At 43.0% G+C, this 20,729-nt stretch overlaps 1 protein-coding gene across 7 annotated transcripts in view; it reads left to right on the plus strand.

Moving 5' to 3' along the window:
• rbm39a (RNA binding motif protein 39a) overlaps nt 1-13,556 on the plus strand; it is a 46,154-nt gene extending 32,598 nt beyond the window's left edge. For all 7 annotated transcript variants that reach the window (XM_070896394.1, XM_070896391.1, XM_070896393.1 and 4 more), the window contains 6 exons: nt 77-163; nt 1,455-1,487; nt 2,931-3,012; nt 8,966-9,071; nt 10,510-10,588; nt 11,234-13,556. In XM_070896394.1, coding sequence (XP_070752495.1) covers nt 77-163; nt 1,455-1,487; nt 2,931-3,012; nt 8,966-9,071; nt 10,510-10,588; nt 11,234-11,334 — 488 coding nt within the window. In that variant the 3' untranslated portion in view covers nt 11,335-13,556. The remainder of the gene's footprint in view (nt 1-76; nt 164-1,454; nt 1,488-2,930; nt 3,013-8,965; nt 9,072-10,509; nt 10,589-11,233) is intronic.
• The last annotated feature ends 7,173 nt before the right edge of the window (nt 13,557-20,729 follow it).

The raw sequence follows: 20,729 nt of genomic DNA on the forward strand, positions 1-20,729 counted from the left end.
ATTGTTCTTAATGCCGCAGAAATTCTTGGTTTAAAAGGTCTTATTATTTCTCACGTATATATTTTGTTTGGTTCAGGGACGGGGCTGCAAATTCCCCCAGCGGCACAGCAAGCATTGCAGATGAGTGGCAATATTTCATTGGGCGCCATGGCTGCAGTAACAGGTAAGGGTGGATTTCATAGCATTCTCGTAGTAAACAGGATTGGCCTGAAATAGTGATTCATATTGTTTCCTTTGGTGCTCTAAATTGTACAGTACAATTGAAATATTTGTACTTTATCTGGCAGAATTCTTGTCCGAGGCATTAAAACTCCATGATTCTTTCTTGTGGCTTGTACATGTTTTAATTCCACAGCATTGCTGTACCGTAAATATACAACCACATTTTGGGGGGACCTATTCTCTACCTCTGTCTATTATCAACTGGAAAGATCCCCTCCATTGTAGTAGATAATAGATGTTCCATTGTAAGGGGAAACCAGCTGTTGCAGGATGTTAGCATTGACTTTGTACAGTATATCCTTGTATTTTTAACACCTGCCATGGAGTTATAAAGGAATTTGGGATTACCTTTGTGTGTTTCCTAAATCGCTAATCACTAGTTCTACTTCTCTTCCTTGCTGTTGGTCACTGATGTAGATGTTTATTTCAATAGGCAAGTGGACAATGTTACTGAGCTATTGTGTGGAAGGTTCCAGCTTCACTCTATGGTTTGTGCTAGATTAGTTCAGTTCATCATGGGTGTCAAAGCTGTGCAGCACTTGGAGGAAATGCCGGGTCATGGTTGCTGCTCTTTGACTCCGTTGAGTAAACGTGGGGGGGAGATATCCTGACACCTAAACTGTGTAATTTATTGATGCTCACTGTCCAGCCTTGTGTGTACAGAATGGGCCCTTGGGGAAGGTGCCAGAGAGTACAATTACATAGAGAATGCCACAGCTGTTTCCGGTGGATTTACACCTGAGCAATGGGTCATCATTTTCAGGAAAGTAGGAGCATGGGAAAAATACTATAAATTATTTACTAATTAATTATAATAATAATTGACGTCGGGCTCCGTTTACACCGTAGACGGGTATTAGAATCAGGGCCGGTGATTTTCCATGGTGAAATGTGCAAATTTCTCCATTTGCATGCAGCTGCCCGAGTATTGCAGTTTTGCACATCAAGTCCTAGCAGCAGTGAAAATGTCAGTATCTGATTAAAATACATTGCTTGGCATAACAAGTCCCTAATTATAAACTTGATTTTCTTGGCCCAGTACTTTGCTGCAGTAACTTTCTGTTGTACATTAGTTAATTAAATGTTGGTTTGTGCAACATACCCAGAACAAAGAAAAATCAAGCTGGGAATGCAGTAAAATTCTAGTTAAACAAAGGTTTGCATGTTAATAAGTGTTTGTTTGTTTATTTATTTGTAACTGTTTAATATTTTCCCTTCTGCTTCATACTTAGATTTGCAGGCAAGAATTATCCAGCAGACTGAAGGTAGAGTTTTTTTTCTACACGACTAAAGCTGTTAAGTTATCGCTTGCCATTATTTAGTAAATAGCAAGTGGAAGAATTACAATTTGGATTTATAGAGTTCCTTAGGACGTCTCGAAGTGCTGCACAGATAATGAATTACATTTGAAGTGTAGTCGCTGTTCTGTAAGTTGCTCTGTTTGGTTGAGGGATGTTGGACAGGACATCGCGAGAACTCCTGTTACTGGGAAAAAGTGGCGTGGGATCTTTTATATCAACCCAGCAGCCGGTGCCTCAGTTTAATATCTCAACCTCAAAAATCAGCACCTCCCAACAGTGCAGCACTCCCTCAGCACTACTGAAGTGGCATCCGAGATGTATAAATCAGAATTTTGATAATCAGGCCCATACATAACATGTGGGGTAAACATCGTAGGCCTCCTATTGGAGGCTCTGCATCTGGAGTGGTACCAGCATTGTATCTTGTGATTAAATCTTGTAGAAACTAATTTAGCCATTGTGGCCATGAAACAATACTACAATATTGCTAAAACAGATGATGTGGTCACTGTCTCATTGCTGTCTGTGGGAGCTTGCTGTGTGCAAATTGGCTGCTGTGTTTTCTACGTTACAACAGTGACTAAATTGCAAAATTATTTATAAGAACATAAGAAATAGGAGCAGGAGTAGGCCATTTGACCCCTCGAGCCTGCTCTGCCATTCAATAAGATCATGGCTGATCTGATCATGGACTCGGCTCAATTCCCTGCCGACTGAGGTTGTGAAAGGTGTAAATTTATATTTTCTTTTGTGTGTCCAATTCATTCTATTTGTAGCTTTTGTTTAATACCTCAGAGGTTAGGAATTTCTAAAGTGTAAACCAACTTGAGCTGACCCTTCAGAGCAACATTTTACCGTGCAAGGCAGATGCGTGTAGGATGTTGTACAGTTAGGTTCTCAGCGACGGCTGTGTAACAACAGCTTGTATTTATGCAGCACCTTTTAACGTAGAAAAATGTCCCAAGGCAAAATCCGACAGAATTGTGAGACTGCAACATACTGGGAATTATAGTTGCTACAGCTGTTCAGCTGAAAGTGATAACTGCAGAAACAATGTTATCTCTAACCATTTGCTTTGCAAAGGACTGAGTAAAAATATTAATGAAGCTGCAAAAGACAGCTTTCTGGGGATGTTTAATCATGTGAAATGTGTAGCACTTTTCATTAATTTTCAAAACAAGATTTGTAACTGATATTTCAGTTAGTGCGAAGATTTATGTAAATTGCACATCAACAAATCATAGAAAGTGATAATTTGCCCAGGATTTTGATTATAATTATGATACCAAAAATGTGACTGACAGTGTATGCTGTTGTACATTTTTATTAAATTAATGTACGTAGATGCATAATTCTTAGTGTAATCTTTTATTTTGTACAGGATTTTAAGTCTATTATTTATTTCAGCACTGAATCCTCCTGTGACTGTAAATGCCCCACCGATAGCGACGCAGTGTTTCCAGCTCTCCAACATGTTTAACCCGCAGTCGTAAGTGTCTTTGAATTCTTTGCCGTTGCTATCACATCATTTGAATGAAGCAACCTTGAATATAGATAATGTGAAGCGAAAAAGATTAGTGAAGACAAACGTAGGTCCCTTGCAGTCTGATTTGGGTGAATTTATAATTGTGAACAAAGAAATGGCAGACCAATTGAACAAGTACTTCGGTTCTGTCTTCACAAAGGAAGACACACATGACCTTCCGGATGTACTAGGGGACCGAGGGTCTATGGGAAGGAGGAACTGAAGGATATCCTTATTAGGTGGGAAATTGTTGTTGGGGAAATTGACGGGATTGAAGGCCGATAAATCCCCAGGGCCTGATAGTCTACATCCCAGAGTACTTAAGGAAGAGGCCCTAGAAATAGTGAATGCATTGGTGATAGACTGTTGGAAAATTATCAACTCTGGATCAGTTCCTATGGACTGGAGGGTAGCTAATGTAACATCACTTTTTAAAAAAAGATGGGAGAGAGAAAGCGGTTAATTAGAGACCGGTTAGCCTGACATCAGTAGTGGGGAAAATGTTGGAATCAATCATTAAGGATGAAATAGCAGCGCATTTGGAAAGCAGTGATAGGATTGGTCCAAGTCAGCATGGATTTATGAAAGGGAAACCATGCTTGTCAAATCTTCTGGAATTTTTTGAGGATGTAACTAGTAGAGTGGACAAGGGAGAACTAGTGCATGTGGTGTATTTGGACTTTCAAAAGGCTTTTGACAAGGTCCCACACAAGAAATTTGGGGGTAATATACTGACGTGGATAGAGAACTGGTTGGCAGACAGGAAGCAGAGAGTCGGGATAAACGGGTCCTTTTCAGAATGGCAGGCAGTGACTAGTGGAGTGCCGCAGGACTCAATGCTGGGACCCCAGCTCTTTACAATATATATTAAAGATTTAGATGATGGAATTGAGTGTAATATCTCCCAAGTTTGCAGATGACACTAAACTGGGTGGCGGTGTGAGCTGTGAGGAGGACGCTAAGAGGCTGCAAGGTGACTTGGACAGGTTAGGCGAGTGGGCAAATACATGGCAGATGCAGCATAATGTGGATAAATGTGAGGTTATCCACTTTGGGGGCAAAAACACGAAGGCAGAATATTATCTGAATGGTGGCAGATTAGGAAAAGGGGAGGTGCAGCGAGACCTGGGTGTCATGGTTCACCAGTCATTGAAAGTTGGCATGCAGGTACAGCAGGCGGTGAAGAAGGCAAATGGTATGTTGGCCTTCATAGCAAGGGGATTTGAGTATAGGAGCAGGGAGGTCGTACTGCAGTTGTGCAGAGCCTTGGTGAGGCCCCACCTTAAATATTGTGTTCAGTTTTGGTCTCCTAATCTGAGGAAGGACGTTCTTGCTATTGAGGGAGTGCAGGAAAGTTCACCAGACTGATATATGAGGAGAGACTGGAGTTCAGAAGAATGAGTGGGGATCTCATAGAAACATATAAGATTCTGACGGGACTGGATAAGTTAGATGCGGGAAGAATGTTCCTGATGTTGGGGAAGTCCAGAACCAGGGGACATAGTCTTGGGATAAGGGGCAAGCCATTTAGGACTGAGATGAGGAGAAACTTCTTCACTCAGAGTTGTTAACCTGTGGAATTCCCTGCCACAGAGTTTTGATGCCAGTTCATTGGATATATTCAAGAGGGAGTTAGATATGGCCCTTACGGCTAAAGGGACCAAGGGGTATGGCGAGAAAGCAGGGAAGGGGTAATGAAGGAATGATCAGCCATGATCTTATTGAATGGTGGTGCAGGCTCAAAGGGCCGAATGGCCTACTCCTGCACCTATTTTCTATGTTTCTATAAATTAGAACTAGGCTGTCAATGAAATCTACCGGGCAGTTAATATGGGGGAGAAATAACATTAAAAGAAAACTTTATAGGAAAATGAGCATGTGCTTTCAATATAAAGTACATTCCTTTGTACAGTTGCTATAGGTTCATGTATTCTGCATTTTTGAGATATCTCAATTTTTAATTCATTGGCATGAGTGTATTTGAAGGTACAGGTTGAACCGCTCTTATCCGGCACCCTCAGGACCTGGCCTGTTTTGGATAAGGGGAGGTCACGTGTTTGGGTGGACTGTGCCTTTAAGCACTGTTGCTGGGCTGGGGTGCTGCTGCGGTCTGTATGTGTATGCGCCGATTGGCTGGAGCGACAGTCAGTCAGCAGGTGGCTGAGAGAGCCCCGACCACCCATCCACAGGCTACCAGCACAGACACAGAGTGGGGATGCTGCGAAATGAAGCTGGGGAGCTCGATGGCTGCAGCTTGCTGTGAGTGTCGGGCTGTCACTCTCTTGGGGTGTGTATCTCTGCATTGGTCATTTTGCATTGGCATGCCCGGGAGCTGTGGGTGAGGGAGGGAGGCCGGCACTGATTCTCTGGATCACTGGCCATCCCACGTTTAACGCTACAGCAGCTCCTGCCACTTTCACACATGGCCCGGGGGTGGGGAGGGGGGGGAAGTAGAGAGGGAGGGAGGGAGGGAGGGGAGAAGGCAGTCCGAGATTGGGGGAGGTCGGCGGCGGCCCGAGGTGTCTGCTCCGAAGTTGTGTAAATTTATTGTGGATCTGTTGAGATTGAAATGTGCCGTGCAAGTGTAAATGGCCACGTTTTTTTTTTTTTACATTGATATTTTTCGAGGATTTTGACCGGTCGCGTTCTGCACATGTGCCACCCAGCGGCAGGGAATTGGTCCGAACGAGGGGTGGTGTCGGATAAGGGAGTCAATCTGTATTACATTGGGTGTTGTGTCTGATGGGGAACTCTGTTGACTTAGCTAGATCTAATTATGCATTTTATTACCGGCCCTAAATTGTGTGTGTAACCGCTAATCTGACACCAAGTACCTGCTGTCCGAGATAACCTTGTAACTAATGTCGAGTTGATTGGTTGCAACTGTCTGATGCAAGTTCAGTGAAACTTTGAATGAATTTTTAGGCCTTCAGAGATTTTGCAGCCATGTCACATTCAATTCCTACCCTAAAATGAACATGTAGTATGGATGTATGGTGTTGGGGTACACTGACTGTAATGGCAAGTGTCATCTAATGCAGAACAAATATCTTTGAATCAGTTGACAGACGTCTGATCGTGTACTGGTCACTAAAACCTAGTTTCACATTTTAATGACCTGGTGTCAGCTGCCTGCAAAATGTTCACTCTTGCTCGTTGAGCTAGTTATCCGTATTTCAATGTCATGGTTTTTTCACACTCTTAACTCCTGCTTTCCTTTGAGATGCTGAAATTATACTGGGGTATGGATCTTCAGATGTCAGCAGCCACTTATACCTTTCCCATTGGTCATTCTTCAGTGAGCCTAGATGGTTAATAATCACTTTGACCATAGATGCCATTATAACTGAGCCTATTGCTATAATCACCTGATGTTGGCATGAACAATTCCAGCTAGGGTTACTGGAGAGCAATCAGCAAAAGGAGCCCTAGCGCTTTCCCAGCACAGCAACAATGCTTTCCAACAGTGCTCTCTGCCAATTCTTCTCCTGTCACCTGTTCTGAATGCATTGAGTCATTTGTTGGGGTACAATTCCACAAGTAGCAGGCACTCTGATGGCCAGAATTCATGTGTGAACCTTGGCAATGAATACCAACTTGGCAATGAATACCAGCAAGTTATTTGACATGGGGCATTGTAAGCAAGGCCAATCCTGTCTTAACTTAACATTCATAGGCACATGGCAACACTGCCACAACCAAGTCACACACCATCCTGACTTGGAAATATATTAGTGGTTCCTTCATCATCTAAATCCTGGAACTTCCTCCCTAACAGCACTGTGGGTGTACCTTTACCATATGGGACTGCAGCGGTTCAAGAAGGTGGCTCACCAGCATCCTCTAGGGCAATTGGGGATGGGCAATAAATACTGGCCTTGCCAACGCCGCCCACATCCCGTGAATGAATTTTTTGAAAACTTCAAGCAGAGATGGGCAGATAATCAACAAGAACCCTGGCTGGTTTATTTTCCTTTCCATCCTAACCAACCCAGTGATGTTGAGCTTAATTTTAGTATCCCTCCCTGTTGGCCAGCTAATTTGGGGAATTGAATCTGGGTCCATCCTGTCTTTATGGGTCAGTCACTAGATAAACCCACTGGGCCAAATTTAATGCTCCCAGTCTTACCCCATGAATATACTTGCTTGAAATAGCAAACTGATTAAATTTAAGACACTTTAGTTACTTGCCACAGTAAGTTATTATAAGTTAAATAAATTAAATGGTTGAGTTCCTAATGCTTCAATCAGCACTTGACTGCTTGTATTCCTCTACCATTTGGACTTCTAGTGACTTAATTATGGAAATGTGAATTGAAGACTTTCAGAAACTACTGAGAATGTATTCAATTTTCTTGTAAACATAGAAACAAGGTGCAGGAGTAGGCCATTCGGCCCTTCGAGCCTGCACCACCATTCAATATGATCATGCAACATCAGTACCCCATTCCTGCTTTCTGTCCATACCCCTTGATCCCTTTAGCCGTAAAGGTCACATCTAACTCCCTTTTGAATATATCTTATAGAACTGGCCTCAACAACTTTCTGTGGTAGAGAATTCCACAGGTTCACAATTCTCTGAGTGAAGATGTTTCTCCTCATCTCGGTTCTAAATGGCTTACCCCTTATCCTTAGACTGTGTCTCCTGGTTCTGGACTTCCCCAACATTGAGAACATTCTTCCTGCATCTAACCTGTCCAATCCCGTCAGAATTTTATATGTTTCTATGCTTCTAAATTCCAGTGAATATAAGCCTAGTCGATCCAGTCTTTCTTATGTCAGTCCTGCCATCCCGGGAATCAGTGGTGAACCTTCGCTGCACTCCCTCAATAGCAATAATGTAACTGTACACAATATTCAAGTTGTGGCCTCACCAAGGCCCTGTACAACTGCAGTAAGACCTCCCTGCACCTATACTCAAATCCTCTTGCTATGAAGACCGCCTTCACCGCCTGCTGTACCTGCATGCCAACTTTCAATGACTGATGTACCATGACACCCAGGTCTTGTTACACCTCCCCTTTTCCTAATCTGTCGCCATTCAGATAATCTGCCTTCCTGTTTTTGTCACCAAAGTGGATAACCTCACTTTTATCTACATTATACTGCATCTGCCATGCATATTTGCCCACTCACCTAATCTGTCCAAGTCACCCTGCAGCCTCTTAGCATCCTCCTCACAGCTCACACTGTCACCCAGCTTTGTGTCATCTGCAAACTCGGAGATATTACATTCAATTCCTTCATCTAAATCATTAATGTATATTGTAAATAGCTGGGGGCCCAGCACTGAACCTTGCGGTACCCCACTAGTCACTGCCTGCCATTCTGAAAAGGACCCGTTTATCCCAACTCTCTGCTTCCTGCCTGCCAACCAGTTCTCTATCCACGTCAATACATTACCCCCAATACCATGTGCTTTAATTTTGCACACTAATCTCTTGTGTGGGACCTTGTCAAAAGCCTTTTGAAAGTCTAAATACACCACATCTGCTGGTTCTCCCTTGTCCACTCTACTAGTTACATCCTCAAAAAAAAAACTCTCGAAGATTTGTCGAGCATGATTTCCCTTTCATAAATCCATGCTGACTTGGACCGATCCTGTCACTGTTTTCCAAATGTGCTATTATATCTTTAATTGATTCCAACATTTTCCCCACTACTGATGTCAGGCTATAACTGGTCTGTAATTACCCGACTTCTCTCTCCCTCCTTTTTTTAAAAAGTGGTGTTACATTAGCTACCCTCCAATCTATAGGAACTGATCCAGTCTATAGAATGTTGGAAAATGACCACCAATGCATCCACTATTTCTAGGGCCACTTCCTTAAATCATTAAATGGACACAAGGATGTTGCATTTGGAGAATTGTAGGCTCTTTAGCATGTCATACTAATTATGAAACTTCCTTCTGAAGGGAGGATGATCCAGCCTGGGACCAAGAAATCCGAGATGATGTAATTGAAGAATGCAACAAACATGGAGGAGTAATTCATATATTTGTGGACAAAAATTCACCCCAGGTGAGCAATCTGTCCTGGCAGTGCTTTCTGTGACGAACATTGTCACACTTTGGTTTATTGTGAATTTGATGCCGGCAGCACTTGCTGAAGCTGGCTGGTTTGAGGCACCAGTGGTGTAGCGCAAGTTAGAAAGCAAAACTGGTGCTTTCACTGACACTGCAGTTGCAAGGAACGGAATGTGTGAAATAAGCACTCCCATCAAAAATCACTATGTAGTGGAATAAAGAGAGAAAATGCTGGAAATACTCAGCAGGTCAGGCAGCATCTGTGGAGAGAAAGAGTTAATGTTTCAGGTCAATGACCATTCAGACAATCATTCTGATGAAGGGTCTTCAACCTGAGATGTTAACTCTGTTTCTCTCTCTCTCTCTCTCTCTCTCCACAGATGCTGCCTGACCTGCTGAGTGTTTCCACCATTTTTTGTTTTGATTTCAGATTTCCAGCATCCGTGGTAATTTGCTTTTGACTTTATGTGGCAGTTCTGGCAACACACTTGAAGTAAGCATGGAACAGACTTTATACAGCATATGTGCTCACTCCATACAGTACAAAGGGTAGCTTATGGTTCCCCTTGCTCCTGCTGACTTAGCCCTGCAATCTCACCCTCTTGTATACACTGGTTGTTTACTACAAAATGGCAACAGATGTTACTTTATTACACAGCAAGTTTTGATCTGGAAGGCTCTGCCTGAAAAAGTGGTGGAAGCAGATTCAATAGTAACATTTAAGAGAGAATTTGATAAATACTTGGAGGGAAAAGACTTAAAGAGCTAAGGAGAAAGAGCAAGGGAATGGGACTCATTGGCGAGCTCTACTAAAGAGCCGGCACAGGCATGATACAGCACAGGAGGCCATGTGTCCTATCATGCCGTGATTCTAGACTTCATAGCCAGACTGACCTTTGGACTGCTGACTCTTAACTCCCTCCCGATTTACGATTGGTGGTCTCCAGACATTATCCAGAATGCAGTGTTTGTTCCAACGCATCCTGTATTCTTGCTGTACATTAGCTCATTAGTTGGACATTAATCATGTCATTGTCCATTCTAGCCAGCACGGCCTTTCGTTCCAGTTGGTCAGAGAACATCTGGAGCGCAACAGATCCGCTTTGTTCACGTTCTGTGTCTCCTGGTGTTTCCGGGAAACCTGCTGGTTCATTCACCAGTTATGGTTACTATAATTCAGTTTGATGATTAACTCAACTCCTAACATGTAGCATGGAAAGAAAACCAATGTAATGACCTTGTTTCTTTACTGTGTAAGTGTGGGAGCAAATAATCATGAGAAACTGAAATGCTGGAAACTGAACTAAAACAGAAAATGCCGGGTCTGTAACAGTTTCTGTAAAAAGATACGACTGGTTAACATTTTGAGTGTCGATGCTTTATCAGAACTTGGGCCTGTCAAAATTCATAGAGATTTTTTTTCTCCTTTTTAGGGTAATGTCTATGTGAAGTGTCCCACTATCGCTGCTGCAGCTGCTGCTGTTGGCGCATTGCATGGAAGGTGGTTTGCTGGTAGGTCCTGTTTAAATTGTGCTGAAAACTTGCAAAGTTGTGGCTGTACTTTATGCTGAGACTGATCCACCCCCCATTTGGCTGACAATTATTTGTATACGGGGGTTCAATTACATTGAAAGGGTGAAGAAGGCTTTGATGGTGTTATTGGCGAGGAAACTTCTGAGAGAAAATGTTAGGCGTTTGTGGCTGCTTGTGCATTTTTTTTCCTTTATCACATTTCTGCCCTCTACTTGTGTGAAGATGCTGACGTCTTGCTATGATCGTTGGGTGCTAACCCCTCTGACTTGGCCAAGTTGCTGTTTTTCATGTGAGCGCATTAGCATTGTGTGTAGGCAGGTTATTTGACCACTGGGGGGGGGGGGGAGGAAATGTTTGATTTAGCCCAATCGTGTCCTTGCCTAAACTCCAGATGTGCTTGCAAGCAGGAATGGGAACCTTGCCATTGAAGCAGAGTGCTGGGGCCCATTCTGGTGCTGCAGTTTTTAGCCCTGGCTGAGAATAGCTAAATGTGCTCAGACCCTGAATTGAATGTGCACCTCCCCCATCAGGTGGCTGTTAGTCACTCCCCCCTTTATCAGCTATGTTGTCTGCGCTTCTGCTTGCTAGTCTCGATCCAGAATTTAACCAGTTTTTCTTCCACAGGAAAAATGATCACCGCTGCCTATGTGCCACTTCCAACCTACCACAATCTCTTCCCGGACTCGATGACAACCAACCAGCTGCTGACTCCAGCAAGACGATAGGAGCTGCAAGGAAACGCAATTTCCAAGTAACTTGGAGGGATGTGGACAATGAAATAGTGCTCACCTGTACAAATGATGCAAGTGAAAAGTACTGGGGGAAAATTCATAAAGCTCCCAATGGACTTCTGACAAATGTTTTTTTTTTCTCAATCTTGCCAAGCCCTAGTGGAAGAAAATAAAATGGCAGAGTAGATTTATACAAGCTCCCCAAGGCTGTCTTATTTTGATTTTTGGTGCAGTGTACGACATTTTGACTACACAGTAGCATTGATAATCTGATCGGCATAAAGGAAAAGCCTGCGGCGATTGAAAGATAGTGCTCATCTTACTTGGGGTTTTGACGTTATTTTTTGGTTTCTGTGATAAGACTACTGCGGTCGGGTAGACTCCATAGAAATAGCACTGCACTCTTGTTACCCATTTTAAGTTATATGTTTAGTTCATTGATTTTGGCGCTCTTCTGATCAGACTTAGCAGATGAGCTTAAATTGTTTTTAAAAAAAAAAAAACTTTTTACGTGAAAATACTATTGCATCTAGGTGCGGTATTGGAAAAGGTAATCTTTGAATACATAGGTTGCAGATCTTGTGAATTAAAGACCACACAATTAATACTCAGACCGATGATCGCTCACTGCATTTATTCTGCTGACCATGTGGAGCCCCAGTTGATTCAGCAAGAATAAGGGTTAGTGGCCCTGCTGAAACCATCTATGAGGCAAGTTATGTGGAGTGTTGAAGTGAGTTTACGTACAATTGGGGAAAAAGAAGTCCGGTTAAGCTTCTTTAGACTAACTGGAAAAGTGGCCCTGTCTGTGGCTACCCCAGATTTTTTTTTGATTGTTTGCTGGTGATTCATATTGCCAACCATTTTTGGCTGATTTATTGATAGCCTGGAGTTCAAACATGAAGAGGTTACGCTGATGTCCAGCAGTTTGGATTAGTGGCAGTTGCGGATATACTGTGGATCCGTTCCGATTTTAATTTGTGCCACAGGCGCACAAGGGAAAATTTCAGCCGGCTTCCTATTCCACGTTCCAATTAGATAACTGGAGTGGTTTGCTATACCAGTGTCAGCCTCAGCCTGTCTCATATTAGAAATATCACCACGCCTAGTTCTGGAAAGTGTTTTTAAAAACTAGGTTTGGCTCGCATTCTTATGACCAAAGTTCTAGGTTTTCATTATATAAATGGTAAATTGCAAAGAAACGGAGTTCTAAACAGCCTTTGTGTACAGTTGGTCTCTAGGCAACAGTTTAAGATTAAAACTATTGTATATACAGTTTGCCTTATTTGGTCTGTTCTCAGTGGTGACTTTCACCCCCCCTCATGAGCTTTTCTTATGTAAATACAGTTATAACAGTGATGTGCTATCCTTGTGCTTCCATAGGATCTAGGCCAGACAAACTTAATCTTACCTTAAAATATAAACTTTGGCTGAATAAAGATTTGGTGGGGGGGAGTCGGGGAAGGACTAGAAAGTCGAGAATAGCACTGAGTGGAAAATAAAATACTGCAACATTGCTGAAGCAGGAAGGAAACTGCAAACAACGACAAACCTCACTAGTAAGGCCTCCATAACTCGGACGATAAGTATTACTATCCGTCGTTTGTAACTGATGAAAGGGATCGAGGTGTAGAGTTCATGTCGGGAGGGTTTGTCAGTCCGCAAGGGTTGGCTGCACGGACGGGCTTAAATTGTAGTTTGCAGCTCTTTTCCCCTCTTAATTGCACGTTTTGTTCTCTTTTACTGTTGTCAAATAAGATGAAAGCCAAATATAATCATTTTCAGTGCATCTTCTATTGGATACTAATTACAGGTAAGCATAGTCTTTCTGTAATTTAACTTCATGCGTTCAGAATGAAACTCGAGGCCAGTTTAAAGCAAATTGTTTCTCACTGCCTTTATGTTGTAGAAAACCTTCAGCAGGAAAAAACATTGGAAAAGTTCATTAATAAAGACTTCTTTATAAATGCACGATCTAAGAGACGAAGATGGAAAGGGTAATAGTAATTTTGTCTGGCCGTGCGTGGTGTCTTTTGCTGTTCTTTTTTTTAAGCTCTATGAGCTCCAGAGTGTAAACATTACCTGATTTTTTTTCCCTTCTGTAGTGTGATTTAAAAGCAGCCTGGTATTTCTATTCCAAAGTAAGGATTTTGTAATTGGTACAAATTTTGTATAAAAAAAAAATGCAAAATCACTCAATAAATAAGAGAAAAACACTTGGGGGAAATCTGAATTTTGTTTGCATGGATATCGGTGGTGGTTGTGTACAAGTTTGAGTAATTCAATCCATTTGGACAATGGTTCTTTATTTTTTAATTTGCGTGCAAGTTCATGCATTCCTTTCTGGCTGTAGGCGTTGTGATACAGACTTTTTTCTCCCAGCACTTTCTCCTTGTGTTCAGATCAAAAAGGCCCTTTCTTTAAGCAAATCAAGCCTACTACAAGCCAAAACCCTTGCCCTTAATATATGCTGTGTGGAGGAAATGCATGCCCAGAATTAACAATTATCTTTTTTTTTAATTTGTTGGCATCGCTGGCAAGGCCAGCATTTATTGGCCATCCCTAATTGCTGTAGAGGAGGGTAAGCCGCTTCAGTCCATGTGGTGAAGTTACTCCCACAGCGCTGTTTGGAAGTTCCAGGATTTTGACACAGCGATGATGGAATGGCAATATATTTCCAAGTCAGGATGGTGTGTAACTTGGAGGGGAACTTGCAGGTGATGATGCTCCCATATGCCTGCTGCCAATGTCCTTCTAGGTGGTAGAGGTCACTGGTTTGGGAGGTGCTGCTGAAGAAGCCTTGGCAAGTTATTGCAGTGCATTTTTGTGGATTGTACACACTGCAGCCAGGGGGTGGAGGGTGTGAATGTTTAAGGTGGTGGATGGGGTGCCAACCAGGGCTTTTTTGTCCTGGATGGTGTCGAGCTTCTTGAGTGTTGTTGGAACTGCACTCATCCAGGTAAGTGGAGAGTATTCCATCACACAACTGATATGTGCCTTGTAGATGGTGGAAAGGCTTTGGGGAGTCAGGAGGTGAGACACTCGCCACAGAATACCCAACCTCTGACACCCTATTTATGTGGCTGGTCCAGTTAAGTTTTTGGTCAATGGTGACCCCCCTCCCAGGATGTTGATGGGGGATTCGATGATGGTAATGCCGTTGAATATCGGGGTGGTGGTTAGACACTCGCTTGTTGGAGATAGTCACTGCCTTGCACTCAAGTGGCAAGTTACATTCACGCCACATATCAGCCCAAGCCTGGATGTCGTTCAGGTCTTGATGCATGCGGGCATGGATGGCTTCATTATCTGAGGAGTTGCGAATGGAACTGAACACTGCAATCATCAGCGACCATCCCCACTTCTGACCTTCTGATGGAGCGAAGGTCATTGATGAAGCAGCTGAAGATGGTTGGGCCTAGGACACTGCCCTGAGAAACTCCTGCAGCGATGTTCTGGGACTGGGATGATTGACCTCCAACAACCACAACCATCTTCCTTTGTGCTAGGTATGACTCCAGCCAGTGGAGAGTTTTCCCCCCCTATTTCCATTGACTTCAATTTTACTCAGGCTCCTTGATGCCACACTCTGCCTTGATGTCAAGGGCAATCACTCTCGCCTCACCTCTGGAATTTTGTCCATGTTTGGACCACGGTGAGTGCTGCTTGATAGCACTGTCGGCAACACCTTCCATCACTTTGCTAATGATTGAGAGTAGACTGATGGGCCAGTAATTGGCAGGATTGAATTTAGACTGCTTTTTGTGATAGGACATGCCTGGGCAGTTTTCCACATTGTCGGGCAGTTTTCCACATTGTCGAGTAGATGCCAGTGTTGTAGCTGTACTGGAACAGCTTGGCTAGAGGCGCGGATAATTCTGGAGCATTAGTCCAGCACGACAGCCGGGATGCTGTAGGGGCTCATAGCCTTTGCAGTATCCAGTGTCCTCAACCGCTTCCTGATATCCCGTGGAGTGAGTCGCATTGGCTGAAGACTGGCTTCTGTGGTGGGGATCTTGGGAGGAGGCAGATATGGATCATCCACTCGACACTTCTAGCTGAAGATGGTTGCAAATGTTTCAGCTTTGTCTTTTGTACTTGCGTGCTGGGCCCCGCCATCATTGAGGATGGGGATATCCATGGAGCCTCCTCCCATTAGTAGTTTTAATTGTCCACCACCATTTAAGACGATGTGGCAGGACTGCAGAGCTTCCAATTGTAATAGAGTACACCAGATATCGTATGTAATGTCCACCACATAATTGTGTTTTTCTCTCAAAAGGGCTAAAGTACCACACCAGGTGAATACATATAATCTACAAGTACTCAGTCAGATAAATTGATACACATAAGCCAAGAGACACAGTAAAATACTGAATCCACACAGTTATTAAAAACAAACACGGTTGGAATCGGTCCATAACCTAGGAATCACTACACTAAAAAAGACCATAGTTCACTTAATCCTGGTAGTTGCATGATACAACAATAAGGGATTTGTTGACTAAACATAGCAATCAATCTCTCAATTAGTTCAGTTCAATAAATCTGGAATGAAAAGCTAGTATCAGTAATGGTGACCATGAAACTACCGGATTGTTGTAAAAACCCATCTGGTTCATGAATGTCCTTTTTAGGGAAGGAAATCTGCTGCCCTTATGTTCCAGACTCCAGACCCACAGCAATGTGGTTGACTCAACTACCCTCTGAAATGACCTAGCAAGCTGCTCCTTCTCGAGGGCAATTAGGGATAGGCAGTAAATGCTGGCATTGCCAACGATGCCCATATCCCAAGAACTAATATGTCTGGGTCTGCTGGAGACTTTAATATGAGGTGAGGAAAGCCAGTGGGGGAGAGCTTTGGGAACCATAGGTCCAAAGTCATCTTTTTCCTCCCAAGCACTCTACACTCCCCACCTGTAATGTCTCAAATTGTGTAATAGGGTGTTAAGCATGGAATTCTATTACCTGTTTCTTAACTGGGTAAGCAACTTTTTAGATGAAGTCGCGTTTAACCCTTGACGCACCTTCCAGATGATAGGTTGTGTATGCTTGTTTCCTCCTCGTTAAAGTGTATACAATTATATAGTCCCTTTACAGGAGTGTTGAACAAAATTGGACCAAACCACATATATTGGGATCGGTGACCAAAAGCTTGGTCCAAGAGGTAGGTTTTAAAGAAAAGCACAGATATCTCGGGGTTGTGGGACTGGAGGAGATTGCAGAGATAGGGATGAGACCACGGAGAATTTGAGCACAAGCATGATAATTTTAAAATCATAGGCATTGCCAATGTAAATCAGTGAGCACATGGATGAAGGGTGAGCGGGGACTTGGTGCCAGTTAGGACACAGGCAGCAGAGTTTTGGTTAAGCTCAAGTACCAGAGTCAAAACAAGGTTCAATTAAAGAAATGAAGCTGTCTGACTGCACGTCAGTACAGCTACAGAGACAGTGCATCTAGATGACTGCAATGGAATAAGTGGCTTTTAAGTACAAAGCTGTTTGACTGCTATCTAGATGTGTTCCTGATATCCATCTACATGGATATTGGTATCCTGCATGACACATATGAGGTTCATAGGTTGTCAAACTTGCAGCCTGTGAGTGTCTTAACAACCTGACCGAATCATGAGTGGATGCATTTTTGATTGCCTAGGTTAACTAAGCAAAGTGAGTACTGATACTAATGAGTTGCACTCATTTTACTGGTAATGGTAGCATAGTGGTTGTTACTGGACTAGTAATCCAGAGGCCTGGACTAATAATTTTGGAACATAAGTTCAAATTACATTCTGTTAATAGCTTTGTATTCCTGATTTATTTAATTGTCAGTAATGGTGACCATGAAACTACTGGATTGTCGTAAAAATCCATCTCGTTCACGAATGTTGTCCAGGGAAGGAAGTCTGGCCTATATGTGACTCCAGTTACTTTGAATTTACACCACAGAAACGGGCCATTTAGCAAGCAATTAGAAAAGCAAATGGCATGTTTATTATAAGAGGATTTGAGTCCTCTGACCTGGCCTAGCAAGCCACTCAGTTGTACCAAAGAGCTACAACAAAATAACTGCCTGACAGCACTGTGGGGAATAACATCACCACAATTTAAAAACACTCATCCAATGAGTTGGAGACGGGACTTAAAGCAAACAGTGTCTCTTTTACAGCATACTAACGCAAAGTTATTTACTCAGAAAACCGACTCTCTATGATCAGAGTCTCTATGAACTACAGCAAATAACTCATGACTGAAACTACAGCAAAGTCTCTCGATAATAGCAGGATTATTTCTCCAGCAAAATGCAGTGAGTGGAGGATAGTTACTTTGAATTTACACCACACAAACAGGCCATTCAGCAAGCAATTAGGAAAGCAAGTGGTATGTTAGCCTTTATAAGAGAATTTGAGCACAAGAGTAAAAACGTCTTGCTGCAATAGAGTATTGTGTACAGATTTGGGCTCATATATAAGGAAGGGTATACTAGCCATAGAGAGAGTGCAACGAAGGTTCACATGACTGATTCTTGGGATGGTGGAGGGAGATTGTGCTATGAGGAGAGATTGAGTAGACTAGCCCGATATTCTCTAGTTTAGAAGAATGAGAGGTGATCTAATTGAAACATACAACATTCTTATAGGGTAGATGCAGGGAGGATGTTTCCCCTGGCTGGAGAGTCTAGAACCAGGGGTCACAGTGTCTCAATAAGGGGACGGAGGTGAGGAGAAATGTCTTTACTCAAGGTGGTGAATCTTTAGAATTCTCTGCTCCAGAGAGCTGTGGAGGCTCAGTCGTTGAGTATATTCAAGATAGAGATCGATAGATTTGTGGATATTAAGGGAATCAAGGGATATGGGGGTAGTGCAGGAAAGTGGAGTTGAGGTAGATCAGCCATGATCTCATTGAATGGCGGAGCAGGCTCAAGGAGGCCGAATGGCCCACTCATACTCTTATTTCTTGTGTAATGTTCATTCGGCCAAACTGGTCTATACCAGTGTTTATGCTCCACGCGAGCCTCCTCCCACCTCTACGACTTAAGATTGCACTGTTCTATTGCAAAATCCCAACTGTTAGCCCCAATAATACCAATCTCACTTCAAATACATTTAGTTTTTTTTGGCAATTTATCTCTGACAAGAATGCAGAGCTAGAGACTAACTAACTGAGATAAAGACTTACTTGAAAGTTTCAAGATCTTCACCAGTGCTACCAGGGTGCTGGGTAAAGTGAAACAGTTAATACACATTACGTGCGTAAAATCAACCACCGTCAATTACAGCAGTGCGGTCTCCAGGCGTGATTGACGGTGGGAATTATGCAGTCATCTTCATTCTGGCCGGGACTTGTGTAACTAAATGCAGCCAACTTTAAAGGAGTTGCAAAGAGCATCTCTGGCCAGCTTGCTCCAATTTAGCCATCCTTCTGAAGCTCTCAAAGCAATCGGCTTTGCACATGATTCAGCAGTGGACACCACCTAAACTCATGGTCGGAAATCTCGTTCAGGTCTAGTTTTCGTGCAGAAAACGCAATTGTTTTGTGTTTTCCACGGTGGAATGGGTAGGTACTGTTTATCGAATATCTACTGGTTGTCTTTGTTGTTGCTTTCTTTTTTCGTATAGATTTAAAGTAGTTAGAAGGATTAGAGGGGAGATGAAGAAAAATAAATTCACCCCAGAGGTTAGTGGGGGTCTGGAACTCACTGCCTGTTTACTAAGCAGGCTTAGTAATTCATCACCTAAGCAGCTTGTCTGGTGTTTAATCTGAAGTCAGATTATGTAGCACAATATATCCCATAAACTAAATACGATGATTAGGGATTCTGTTCGACCCCTGGGCTCACTATACTTACCCAGATATAAAATTGAGGGGCTTGGATAGAGTGGATAGAAAGGACCTATTTCCTTTAGTAGAGTGGTCATTAACCAGGGGGCATAGATTTAAAGTAGTTGGTAGAAGGGAGATGAGGAAAAATAAATTCACCTAGAGAGTGGTTGGGTCTGAAAGAGCAGTAAAGGCAGAAACCCTCATCACATTTAAAATATACTTGGCTATGCACTTAAAGCTGTAACCTACAGGGCTACGGACCTACTGCTGGAAGGTGGGTTTAGGCTGGGTAGCTCTTTTTTGACTGGCATGGACACGATGGGCCGAATAGCCTCCTATATCGTACTTTTTCTATGATATGGACATGTAAAGGCACACTCTGGTTCAAAGGGGGAAGGAGGGAGCAAGGACACACAAGAGTGAACTTGTTCGAGTGTGAGGAATGTTAACACTAGTCTAAAGACTGATATCAGAACTGTCAATCATCCAAAATTCATCAATGATGGGTACAAACTGTTGCATAGATTGCTCATGAGCAAATGGTTACAAACATCTATTTTTCAACAGCCACTTGTGTATTACAGAGCGCCTTTAAAGTAATAACATATCCCAAGGCGCTTCACTGGAGCGTTACAAAACAAAATTTGACAGTCACACAAGGAGAAATTAGGACAGCTGACCAAAAGCTTGGTCAGAGAGGTAAGTTTTAAGAATCATAAAGGACAGAGGGGTTTAGGGAGGGAATTCCAGAGTTTGGGGCCCAGGCAGCTCAAGGCACGGCTGGCAATAGTGGAGCGATTAAATTAGGGAATGCTTGAGGCCAGAATTGGAGTAGCGCAGAGGGTTGTAGGTCTAGGGAAGGAACAAATTTGTATAAAGCCGTGGTCTTGGGCCAACCGACGCACATTCTGGTGAGGGAAAACAAGGGGCTGGGGTGGGGGCGTTCATTATATTGTTTTCCCCCTCTTGCACTATTACACAAACCAGCACAAACATTTTTATTGCCTCACACAGTGTTTGCCCCCAGTTTGTGATGCGGCAACAGCGGGGATGTGCTTTCTGTCACATAGAAAGTAGGCCATTCGAGCCTGCACCACCATTCAACATGATCATGGCTGATCATGCACTTCAGTACCCCATTCCTGCTTTCTCTCCATACCCCTTGATCCCTTTAGCTATAAGGGCCACATCTAACTCCCTTTTGAATATATCATAACGAACTGGCCTCAACAACTTTCTGTGGTAGAGAATTCCACAGGTTCACAATTCTCTGAGTGAAGAAGTTTCTCCTCATCTCGGTCCTAAATGGCTTACCCCTTCTCTTTAGACTGTGACCCCTGGTTCTGGACTTCCTCATCATCGGGAACATTCTTCCTGCATCTAACCTGTCCAATATGTTTCTATGAGATCCCCTCTCATTCTTCTAAATTCCAGTGAATACAAGCCTAGTCGATCCAGTCTTTCTTCATATGTCAGTCCTGTCATCCCGGGAATCAGTCTGGTGAACCTTCGTTGCACTCCCTCAACAGCAAGAATGTCCTTCCTCAAATTAGGAGACCAAAA

Source organism: Pristiophorus japonicus, chromosome 12 (genome assembly GCF_044704955.1).
Source record: "Pristiophorus japonicus isolate sPriJap1 chromosome 12, sPriJap1.hap1, whole genome shotgun sequence".
NCBI classification, from domain to species: Eukaryota; Metazoa; Chordata; class Chondrichthyes; family Pristiophoridae; genus Pristiophorus; species Pristiophorus japonicus.